Raw genomic sequence first — 12,904 nt, forward strand, 5'->3', positions numbered from 1 at the left:
TAGAAAATATTTTGATTAGCGTATGTAATTGTAAAATAGTGATAAAGGCATGAAATCAGCAGAAGGCAGGGCAGGTTGACTTCATCAGAGTGAAGATTTATTTGCTGGTCTTGGTGATCCAATGGTGAAAGAGTCATAGCATACAAAATATACAAGTAGATTTACCAAATGTACACAGGCAATAGCCCAAAAGAAATAGCCTCTGTATCAGGCTTAACCTGCCCTATCTGAACAAACACTGCTCTAGACTAGAGCATAGGACAACAGGTAAGAGGTGTGGTACTCTGCTGGCGCTACAGAGCTTTGAAGACATTTGGCTCTAATTTAAGTTTCTGCTGAGAGTGAAGGAAATAGTGAGAGAGGCTCCGGCAGCAGCAGGAGTGCAGCACAGTAATCTATTGTGTTCCTCTACTGTTCGTAGTGCTGAAGCTTGTTCCCTCACATGGAAAATGTCTGCTCCTGGGCATACAGATGGAAAATATCTGCTCCTGGGCATACAGATGGAAAATATCTGCTCCTGGGCATACAGATGGAAATTAATATAATTCAAGAAGCCATGACTTCACCTCAACCTGCCAGATTGGATATATGACCAAGTGATTGGGGGATATCCCCTCATGCCCCCCTGTCCTCTTACATGTCTTAGCTTGAGGCTCCCTCAGAGCTACAGGAGACATTTTATGAAAACTGAAAACGTACTGTCTCTGAAAGTAATAATACTTCATTGGATGAATGTACAGTATATAGCACGTTTCTAACAGCTGCTGTACTTACTTTAGTAGGAGAAACTCACCTCAACCACCACCAATGTGTTGCACCCACCTGGGTGATGCATGGTGACCATGCTTGTGGCAGAATGCTCATCACACATCAGCTGGAGAGGTGAGGAGTGATATAGGCCAATTAGGAATGAGGAGGTTGATATGAATGAATGGGGCCAGGTTGGGAATTTAGCCTTGACACCAGGGTTAACACCCCTACTCTTACAATAAGTGCAAGGGATTTTTAATGACCACAGAGAGTCAGGACACCCATACGAAAGACAGCAACCTATACAGGGCAATGTCCCCTTCACTGCAATCTCCTTGAACCAGAGCGAAGAGTGCCCCCTACTGGCCCCCCAACACCACTTCCAGCAGCATCTGGTCTATCATCCAGGGACCAACCCTGCTTAACATCAGAGGCAAACCAGCAGTGGTATGCAGGGTGATATCCTGCTGGCTGTGCTTGATTTGCACATTATCAGCCTTAAGCACTTAGCTATGCCAGTGTGTGCTATTGTATTAAGTGTAACATTCAATAAACTCTCAACTTTACATGGTATTACAGTAGGTGGTTGATACGCTATATGGTATGAATATACTCGTTCAGCTTTTAGAATGAAAAGAGTAAAGCCTATCGGTCTGTCTCACCTCATCCCGCTTGACTTGCTCATGTCTCATGTCTCATATTGGAGGGCTTAGATTATTAGAGCATGATGGCTGGCTAGTGTGGATCCCTTCAGTAGCCTGGTTCCATCTTTTGGTGAATAAAGTATCTCAAGAGCTAATGTGTCTCTCTCTCTCTCTCTCTCTCTCTCTCTCTCTCTCTCTCTCTCTCTCTCTCTCTCTCTCTCCTTCACCTCTCTCTCTTTCCTTCACCTCTTACTCTCTCTCGCTCTCTCTCTCCTTCACCTCTCTCTCTCTCTCTCTCTCTCCTTCACCGCTCTCTCTCTTTCTCTCTCTTTCCCTCCCTCTCGCAGATGTGTAAGGTTCTGAATAGCACCAGTATGAGTTGCGTTGCTCCGTCCCTGGTGGCAGAGTACCATCCAGGCCTGGACACTGTCAAACATGCTGATGAGTTTGGCTTTATCTTCAACAACGTCCAGACTCTGCTAGTCTATAACAACACCAACTTCCTCTACTACCCCAACCCATACTTTGAACCTCTCAGCACCAATGGGGTCCTGGAGCAGAAGCCTGGCTCGCCCATCATTCTCAAGGTATGGGAGCTTACTGAGATTGTAATCAATCAATCAAATGGATGGATAAAGCTCTGTAAAGGACAGCACTTAGATAGCAACCCGGACTAGCCCTAGCTTGTAGAAACCAAGAGAGGGTTTAGGTTATTTGAATGTCATTTTATAACTGTGTCATCATTACTGCACCATAACAACCAATGATTATTTTTGAGGGGCTTCATATTACCTTAGTTGAGCTTTGCTATGTTTCCCCCTCCTTATCCCCCTCCTCTCCCCCACAGGGCAAAAACCTGGTGCCCCCAGCCTCAGGGGGGGTGAAGCTCAACTACACTGTACTGATTGGGGAGACCCCCTGCTCAGTCACTGTGTCTGAGACCCAGCTGCTGTGTGAGCCCCCCAACCTCACGGGCCAGTACAAAGTCATGGTACCTCAATCAGTCTGTCCAAGTACACACACAACAACACAGAAACACACACTGAAACAGACACTGACAAACACACACACACAGACGCACACCATCTCCTCCTGTCTCTCTTTTCTGTCTCTGTGTGTCAGAGTGTCTGTGATTTATTTTCCATAACGTTTGACCTGTAAACTCCATTATTTTTGCACTTGTGGTTGTTCATTCAGCTGAGAGAAACAGGTCAAAGACACGGCAGTGTAACTGGGCTCTGGCTGTCAAAAGGTTCTGCAAGAATCCACTGCAATTATTTCTACCAGTCTTCTCACTTATTGAGTTCAAGCCCCCAGAACTTCACTCTTCACTGTCCTCCATGTCGGGGTGTCTGGGTGTCTGGGTGGGTGTGTCTATGCACACTGTGTCTGTGTGCTGTATGGGTTTATTTAACTGAATCGAACTGTGTGTGTGTGTGTGTGTGTGCCTGTGTGTTTGTTATGTGTGTGTGTTTGCATGTGTGTGTTTAATATACTTTGTGTGTGTGTGTGTGTGTGTGTTTGCATGTGTGTATGTTTAATATACTGTGTGTGTGTGTGTGTGTGTGTGTGTGTGTGTGTGTACGTATGTTTAATATACTGTGTGTGTACGTATGTTTAATATACTATGGGTGTGCATGTTTAATATACTGTGTGTGTGTGTGTTTAATACACTGTGTGTGTGTGTGTTTAATATACTGTGTGTGTGTTTTAATATACTGTGTGTGTATATATATCAGGTCCAGGTGGGCGGTCTCCACGTATCTCCAGGGGCGGTCCACATCCTGTCAGACAGCCTGCTCACCCTTCCCGCCATCGTCTCCATCGCCGCCGGCGGAGGCCTTCTCCTTATCATCGTCATCCTCGTCCTCATCGCATACAAACGCAAGTCGCGGGAGAATGACCTCACCCTGAAGCGCCTGCAGATGCAGATGGACAACCTGGAGTCCCGGGTCGCCCTGGAGTGCAAGGAAGGTGAGTAACACTTTATTTAGATAACAAAATAACCACAGACTATTAGTTGGCTATCAGTAACATTGAAATGCATCTAGGGAAACATCCATAGACATTCAGCAAATAAACCACATACTATTAGTTGCAACTCTCACAAACTAACCCTGGTCTAGACTGTGTAGTGCTAGGCAAAAACTTAGGGTTACGGAAGGTCAGTTCAGCCCAGAGTCGCTAATCATGTACACTAGCCTATATCCTTATCCTCCATCAGCAACAAAGTCATGTCATCACAGGTACAGAAACTGAAATCAGTCTCTCAAAATGTCTGTGAAGAGTTAAGCAATTATGTTTGGTCCTCTTCTGCTCTACATAGCTATTTTGAGACACTTTGATTCCAGTTTCCTTGTAGGGTTTAAGACTGAGCTAGCTAGCTGGGCTCCACTAAGGCATGTTATAATCACATGAAAGACACACATTGATGCTTCTGTGTAATAAGTAAATAACTGGTGGTATGTGTTGTATAATGTAATACAAGTTATTGTGAATCTGGGTTAGTGAGTCAGTCTCTGCTGTTTAGTTGACCCTGTTTTTGATGCTGATCGTGGCACACTAAATGCACATGGTGCTTATATATCGCTAGCACACACTGGCTTACACAAACACACACACACACACACACACACAGGCACACACACACACAGGCACACACACACTGGGTCACACACACTGGCTCACACACACTGGCTCACACACACACTGGCTCACACACACACTGGCTCACACACACACTGGCTCACACACACACTGGCTCACACACACTGACTTACACACACTGACTTACACACACTGACTTACACACACTGACTTACACACACTGGCTTACACACACTGACTTACACACACTGACTTACACACACTGACTTACACACACTGACTTACACACACTGACTTACACACACTGGCTTACACATACTGACTTACACACACTGACTTACACACACTGGCTCACACACACTGACTTACACACACTGACTTACACACACTGGCTCACACACACTGACTTACACACACTGACTTACACACACTGACTTACACACACTGACTTACACACACTGACTTACACACACTGACTCACACACACTGACTCACACACACTGGCTTACACACACTGACTTACACACACTGACTTACACACACTGGCTCACACACACTGACTCACACACACTGACTCACACACACTGGCTTACACACACTGGCTTACACACACTGACTTACACACACTGACTTACACACACTGACTTACACACACTGGCTTACACACACTGACTTACACACAGTGGCTCACACACAGTGGCTCACACACACACTGGCTCACACACACACTGACTTACACACACTGACTTACACACACTGACTTACACACACTGGCTTACACACACTGATTAAACACACTGTTTCAGTCTGTGTGTGTGTGGCAGTGTCTGTTTCAGAGTTTGTTGTAAAGGCATGGCCTCATTTGAGATTGTTAGGCAGGCCTCGTTAAATCCTAATAAATCTGTGTTGGTGCTGAGCTCTGCTGCCCTACACATACACACACACACACACACACACCCCTGGTGGGCCATAGTACAGACAGGGCACGCTTCTGTTCACTGCACCAGCTGACCTTTGAACCTTGGGCCCAGAGGAAGAACAGGCAAGTTACTGTATGTATTCCCTCCAGCTAGCCTGAAGACAGCTTTACCACTCAGAATTACAGCACATAGAATAACTCTAACATACAGAATTACAGCACATAGGGTAACTACAACATACAGAATTGCAGCATTTAGAATAACTCCAACATACAGAATTACAGCACATAGAATAACTCTAACATACAGAATTACAGCACATAGAGTAACTCCAACATACAGAATTACAGCACATAGAACAACAACAGCATATAGAATAACTCTAACATACAGAATTACAGCACATAGAATAACAACAACATACAGAATTACAGCACATAGAATAACTCTAACATACAGAAATACAGCACATAGAATAACTCTAACAAACATAATTACAAAGATAGGACATATAGAAGACATAGTATACTAGAAGGTTATATCCTCTAAATGTCATTGTCTTGTTTCTCTGGGTTGTGTCAGGGCTGTGGCAGAGTAGAGAGGTTCATAGTGAGGTCTGCTCTATGTTTGTTGTAGTGCCCAGCTGGGGGGTGTGAACAGAGCTGAACAGCACACAGCTACATGGGGCTTATAGAGCTAAAGCCCTGGACACATACAGACAGACAGACAGATACTCTAAGCAGACACACACACAGGCGAGGAGACACACCGAAGGGTCATGTTTTAAACAGCATCTGTGTTCAGGAAGTGCACCAAGGGTGGATTTCGAGGGGCAGCTAGGTACCTGGGTTCCCCTCCAGGGGTGTATGCCTGAGCCCTGGGCCCTGGGCTGGGCTAGCAGGGGTGTTGGGGAGCAGGCTGTAGGCATGGGGGAGATATGACTGTGATTGGCTGCAGAGAGGCTAAGGGGACAACCGCAGGGCAGAGCAAGGCCCAGCAGGACTCAGTTAAGGGACCAATTAACCAGCTCTCACCTGCAGCCCCTAACAGCAGGGAACACACCGGAGCTCAGATACTGTACAGTACAGCCAATTTACTGGCCACCAGAAGGGTGTGTGTGTGTGTGTGTGTGTGTGTGTGTGTGTGTGGGAGGTGGGAGGTGGGGTCACCATAGCTAGTGGGCGTACATACTAATACATGGAGATCTATGGTTTCAATTAAACCAGCAGGTCTGAAATCAGTTGATCCATACTAACAGTGCGGTTAATTTCTCCTCTCTCTACCAACCTCCTCCAGCTTTTGCTGAGCTGCAGACGGACATCAACGAGCTGACCAGTGATCTGGACAGAGCTGGTATCCCCCACCTGGACTACCGGACCTATGCCATGAGAGTCCTTTTCCCTGGCATCGAGGACCACCCTGTTCTCAGAGAACTGGAGGTATGGAGAGAGAAAGATGGAGAGAAAAAGTAGACAAAGAAAAGTATGGAGGGGGGATGGGAGAGGGAAAGAGAAATGAGGAAAGGAGAGACAGAGTGAGGAAAAGGAGAGTGAGAGAGAGCTTCCACTCCACCCCTGCAGCATGCCCTCCATAAGCACCACAGTGCCAGGGGGAAACTGACACTCGTGTGTCGTTCTGCCTCTCTGGCCTCTCTCTCACACACACACACACACACGCAGGTCCCAGTACAGTATCCCGACGTGCGTCTATTTCACCCACTAGCGCGTCCTTCATCAGGAGTAATGAAGTGGGTAATGTCCTGTTCGCTGGCAGCCCTGAGACCTCCTCTACTTGGGACAGACTGACTGAAACACACTCCACAGAGTCCCTTTAATACACTGCTATTCTTTATAGAGGAGTACAGGGTGGGTGTGAGTTGCTGGATGAGTTGACTTATTAGGGTACATGGGTAACAGGACAACGTATGCAGGCTTATTAGGGTCAGCCTGTTGACTGTAGGAGGGTGATATGGTGTGATAGTGGGAGGAATAAAGGTCCAATAGGAACAGCAGAAAGTACTGTATGCTAGCGCCTCACAATGCCCCTTTATGATCAACTGAGCGTAAGAAAAGCAGTAGTGCAGTTCTGTCACGCATGGAACAATCTGGGTGTGTATGAAGTTGTTTAAAGTAGAACTCGTAGCACAGAAACCATGTGTTGTCATGTGGCATGTTAACCCTTTGTATCCTGTCCTGTATGTCCTAGGTGTCAGGTAACGGCCAGCTGAGCACAGAGAAGGCTCTGAAACTTTTCGCTCAGCTCATCAACAACAAGGTGTTTCTGCTAACCTTCATCAGAACTCTGGAGCTCCAGCGCTCCTTCTCCATGCGTGACCGCGGCAACGTGGCGTCTCTCATCATGACTGCGCTGCAGGGCAAACTGGAGTACGCCACCGACGTGCTCAAACACCTGCTCTCTGACCTCATCGACAAGAACCTGGAGAGCAAGAACCACCCCAAACTGCTGCTGCGCAGGTAAGAGACATACAGTTTCATACACACTTGTACATGTACACACACATGCATAAACATTTACACTTTCACACACACAGATGCATTATGCATGTATGCACAGACACACACATCTATGCACACACATGCAGTATGAGCACATCTGCTGTGGGCAGAATGGGAGGGGAAGTAGAGATAGTGGAGGTGGAAAACAGTGGGAGGATGTTGTTAATAGATAGGTGGAGTGTGGATCAGAGAGGTGCATTCTACCACTTGTATTGATTCCATTCATCAAAAGTCGTAATATGTCATATGTAATATGTACTTCATTTACAATGGCAAGATATGAATTTCTAGCAACAAGTACTTGTTTAGTATCCTTTGAATTATGAGCCAAGATAGAGAGTTGTAGTCTCATCTCTCTCTCTCTTTCTCTCTCTCTCTCTCTCTCTCTCTCTCTCTTTCTCTCTCTCTCTCTCTCGCTCTCTCTCGCTCTCTCTCTTTCTCTTCAATTTAAGGGCTTTATTGGCATGGGAAACATATGTGAAGTAGATAATAAACAAAAGTGAAATAAACAATGAAAATGAACAGTAAATATTACACTCACAAAAGTTCCAAAAGAATAAAGACATTACAAATGTCATATTATTTGCAAATAGTTAAAGTACAAAGGGGAAAATAAATAAACATAAATATGGGTTGTATTTGGTGTTTGTTCTTCACTGGTTGCCCTTTTGTGGCAACAGATCACAAATGTTGCTGCTGTGATGGTACACTGTCATATTTCACCCAGTAGATATGGGAGTTTATCAAAATTGCGTTTGTTTTTTAATTCTTTGTGGGTCTGTTTAATCTGAGGGAAATATATGTCTCTAATATGGTCATACATTGGGCAGGAGGTTAGGATGTGCAGCTCAGTTTCCACCTCGTTTTTTGGGCAGTGTGCACATAGCCTGTCTTCTCTCAATAGCAAGGCTATGCTCACTGAGTCAGTTACAGTGGTCTGTCTCTCTCTCTCTCTCACCCCCCCATCCCAATCTCAATCAGTCTGAGAGTACACGACTGTACCACTGTCAGTCTCACTTATCCACTGAGCTCTGGCTCCTCATCAAACATTCAGCAGTAGCTTCTACTTTACTTTTCTCTTTCTGTCTCCTGTCTCCTATCTAGATTGTTTTCGACAGGACTCAGGGCCATGTACTATATCTTTAAATATAGAGTCCTCTTACTCTTTTACTAGAGTAAAGACTGCCGTCTTTGTATCGTTTTATAGGCGTATGGATGGGTTAGCAGGGGACCAGCAGAACTGTCACAGTCCACCTTAAAACCATCTCCAGAGAGGAGAGAAGAGATAGGCAACAAGCAGAGGAGAGGAGAGAGATGACAGATAGACAGAGGAGAGATGAGAGAGACTACAAGCAGAGAGAGGAGAAAAGAGATAGGCAACAAGCAGAGGAGAGAGACGACAGATAGAGGAGAGATGAGAGAGACTACAAGCAGAGAGAGGAGTAAAGAGATAGGCAACAAGCAGAGCAGAGGAGAGAGAGGACAGATAGACAGAGGAGAGATGAGAGAGACTACAAGCAGAGAGAGTAGAAAAGAGATTAGCAACAAGCAGAGGAGAGGAGAGAGACAACAGATAGACAGAGGAGAGATGAGAGAGACTACAAGCAGAGAGAGGAGAAAAGAGATAGGCAACAAGGAGAGGAGAGAGACGACAGATAGAGGAGAGATGAGAGAGACTACAAGCAGAGAGAGGAGTAAAGAGATAGGCAACAAGCAGAGTAGAGGAGAGAGAGAGGACAGATAGACAGAGGAGAGATGAGAGAGACTACAAGCAGAGAGAGGAGAAAAGAGATTAGCAACAAGCAGAGGAGAGGAGAGAGACGACAGATAGACAGAGGAGAGATGAGAGAGACTACAAGCAGAGAGAGGAGAAAAGAGATAAGCAACAAGCAGAGGAGAGGAGAGAGAGATGACAAACAGAGAGAGGAGAGAAGTGAACAGACAGAGAGAAAAGAGAAGAGAAGATAGAGACGGCAAACAGAGGGGAGAAGTGAGCATAGAGAGAGAGGAGAGAAGAGACGAGAGAGGCAACAAGCAGAGGAGAGAAGAGAGAGACAACATAGAGAGGAGAGGAGAGAAGAGAAGAGACAGAGAGATGAGATAAGTGAACACAGACAGAGAGAGAGAGAGAGGAGAGAAGAGAGACAACAAACAGAGAGAGGAGAGAAGAGAAGGGACAGAGAGATGAGAGAAGTGAACAGAGAGGGAGAGAAGAGAAGAGACAGAGAGAGAAGAGAAGAGACAGAGAGAGAAGAGAAGAGACAGAGAGAGAAGAGAAGAGACAGAGAGAGAAGAGAAGAGAAGAGACAGAGAGATGAGAAGTGAAGAGAGAGAAGATAGAGAGATGAGAGAAGAGACAGAGAAAGAGAAGAGACAGAGAAAGAGAAGAGAAGTGAAGAGACATAGAGAGAAGAGAAGAGACATAGAGAGAAGAGAAGAGACATATAGAGAAGAGAAGAGACATAGAGAGAAGAGAAGAGACAGAGAGTGAAGAGAAGAGAAGAGAAGAGAGAGACGACAAACAGAGAGAGGAGAGAAGAGGAGAGGCAAATGACCTGGATTATGCTGTTATGTTATTTAAAATGCCAGCCGCCAGCCCGACACACTCCTAGCTGCCCCGTGGTTTCCTTTATCTCCCGTCATTAGGAACACAATGGTTTAAGTCCTGCTGGTCTGGCCTTCAGGCCTGAATATTCCTTTCATTACCTTCCATTTCTTCAAAAGAATTTAAAGGATTACCAATTTGAAACACTGTTTCTTTTCTCTTGACGTTTTTCTTGTGGCTCATTGTGGCAAAGGTACTGTTGGCTGACACAGAGAGGAGCGAGCTGAGTCATAAGCAACAGAAAATCCTCATAGTGACTGAAATTGAACATATGTGTAACCCACAGTAATGTGTTGTTGTCATTAATGGGGATAGTTGAGGAATAGGACAGCTCTGTTCTGCTCTGATGGCAGCTCATCAATTAGCAGTTGATAACAGGATGGCTGAGCCTGTTATTATGTTTAGGCCTGAACCATCTCTACCTATTATTAATTAATTAGTCCATCTCTGCCTTCCATCGCTTCCTCTACTGATGTAGTCTGTGACTGTGTGCCAAAGATCACCCGTTTCCTGATATACATAGGGTGCAATTTAGGACACACCTGTAGAGATACATCTACACTTCCCTTCCCTGAAACCCATCAGGAGCCTCTACGCTAGTTTACATTTCAGTCATACACTTCCCTATGGCCCACGTGGAGACTTTAGCAGCTACTATCTCTCCCACTGTGACAGTCCAGTCATCCATCCCATTCAGCCCACACAGATAGGGTGCACCCCAAATGGTACCCTATTTCCTACATAGTGCACTACTTTTGGCCAGAGCTCTAGCGAAGTGTAGATAAAATGTTTTATCTCTATATGTGTGTCCTAAATGTCACCCTATTTCCTATATAGTGTGTGGCTTTTGACCAGGGCCCATAGGGGTCTGGTCAAATGTTGTGCACTTTGTAGGGAATAGGGTGCCATTTGGGACTTATAGTATATGTAGGCCCAGTATCTGAGGCAGCAGAAGGAGCAGTAGTTCTGTAGTAGTGTGTGACCATGTAGTATGAGTTATTACTGACCGCCACAGCCCCAGACCTGGTTTACACGGTCAGAGAACGCCACCTCACATGGGTTATTTATGTAACCTTTATTTAACTAGGCAAGTCAGTTCAGAACACATTCCTATTTACAATGACGGCCTACCTGCAGGGACGCGGAAATTAAAACAATAACATATGAATATAGGACAAAACATATATCGCGACAAAACACAACACTACATAAAGAGAGACCTAAGATAACAACATAGTAGCTGCACAACATAACAACAACAATGGAGCAACACAACATGGTAGCAACACAACATGGTAGCAGCACAACATGGTAGCAACACAACATGGTAGCAACACAACATGGTAGCAGCACAACATGGTAGCAACACAACATGGTAGCAGCACAACATGGTAGCAGCACAACATGGTAGCAACACAACATAACAACAACACGGTAGCAACACAACATGGTAGCAACACAACATAACAACAACACGGTAGCAACACAACATAGTAGCAACATAACAACAACACGGTAGCAACACAACATGGTAGCAACACAACATAACAACAACAGGGTAGCAACACAACATGGTAGCAACACAACATAACAACAACACGGTAGCAACACAACATGGGACAAACATTATTGGGCACAGACAACAGCACAACAGGCAAGAAGTAGATAACAATACATCACACAAAGCAGCCACATCTGTCAGTAAGAGTCTTTGAATGAAAAGATTGAGATAAAACTGTCCAGTTTGAGTGTTTGTTGCAGTTCGTTCCAGTCGCTAGCTGCAGCGAACTGAAAAGAGGAGCGACCCATGGATGAATGTGCTTTGGGGACCTTTAACAGAATGTGACTGGCAGAACAGGTGTTGTATGTGGAAGATGAGGGCTGCAGTAGATATCTTAGATAGGGGGAGTGAGGACTAAGAGGGTTTTATAAATAAGCATTAACCAGTGGGTCTTGCGACGGGTATACAGAGATTACAAGTTTACAGAGGAGTATAGAGTGCAGTGATGTGTCCTATAAGGAGCATTGGTGGCAAATCTGATGGCCGAATGGTAAAGAACATCTAGCCGCTCGAGAGCACCCTTACCTGCTGATCTATAAATTATGTCTCTGTAATCTAGCATGGGTAAGAAGGTCATCTGAATCAGGGTTAGTTTGGAAGCTTTGGTGAAAGAGGAGCATTTACTATAGAGGAAACTAAGTCTAGATTTAACTTTAGCCTGCAGCTTTGATATGTGCTGAGAGAAGGACAGTGTACTGTCCAGCCATACTCCCAAGTACTTGTATGAGGTGACTACCTCAATCTCTAAACCCTCAGAGGTAATAATCACACCTGTGGGGAGAGGGGCATTCTTCTTACCAAACCACATGACCTTTGATTTGGAGGTGTTCAGAACAAGGTTAAGGATGGAGAAAGCTTGTTGCACACTAAGAAAGGTTTGTTGAAGAGCATTTAACACAAAATTCGGGGAGGGGCCAGCTGAGTGTAAGACTGTATCATCTGCATTTAAATGGATGAGAAAGCTTCCTACTGCCTGAGCTATGTTGTTGATGTAAATTTAGAAGAGCGTGGGGCCTAGGATTGAGCCTTGGGGTATTCTCTTGGTGACAGGCAGTGGCTGCGACAGCAGATTTTCTGACTTTATACACTGCACTCTTTGAGGGAGATAGTTAGCAAACCAGGCCAAAGACCCCTCAGAGACACAAATATTCATTAGCTGGCCCACAAGAATGGAATGGTCTACTGTATCAAAAGCTTTGGCCAATTCAATAAAAATAGCAGCACAATATCGCTTAGAATCAAGGGCAATGGTGACATCACTGATGACCTTTAAGGTTGCAGTGACACATCCATAACCTGAG

The 12,904-nt window shown here is 45.1% G+C and overlaps 1 protein-coding gene across 2 annotated transcripts in view; it reads left to right on the forward strand.

The window, feature by feature from the left end:
- LOC110531229 (plexin-A2) overlaps nucleotides 1-12,904 on the forward strand; it is a 428,904-nt gene that overhangs the window by 341,184 nt on the left and 74,816 nt on the right. For both annotated transcript variants that reach the window (XM_036988562.2, XM_090185036.1), the window contains 5 exons: nucleotides 1,742-1,981; nucleotides 2,242-2,385; nucleotides 3,134-3,368; nucleotides 6,218-6,360; nucleotides 7,127-7,395. In XM_036988562.2, coding sequence (XP_036844457.1) covers nucleotides 1,742-1,981; nucleotides 2,242-2,385; nucleotides 3,134-3,368; nucleotides 6,218-6,360; nucleotides 7,127-7,395 — 1,031 coding nt within the window. The remainder of the gene's footprint in view (nucleotides 1-1,741; nucleotides 1,982-2,241; nucleotides 2,386-3,133; nucleotides 3,369-6,217; nucleotides 6,361-7,126; nucleotides 7,396-12,904) is intronic.

The sequence above is a fragment of the Oncorhynchus mykiss genome, chromosome 9 (assembly GCF_057628025.1).
Source record: "Oncorhynchus mykiss isolate SJ-2025 chromosome 9, ASM5762802v1, whole genome shotgun sequence".
Lineage (NCBI taxonomy): Eukaryota > Metazoa > Chordata > Actinopteri > Salmoniformes > Salmonidae > Oncorhynchus > Oncorhynchus mykiss.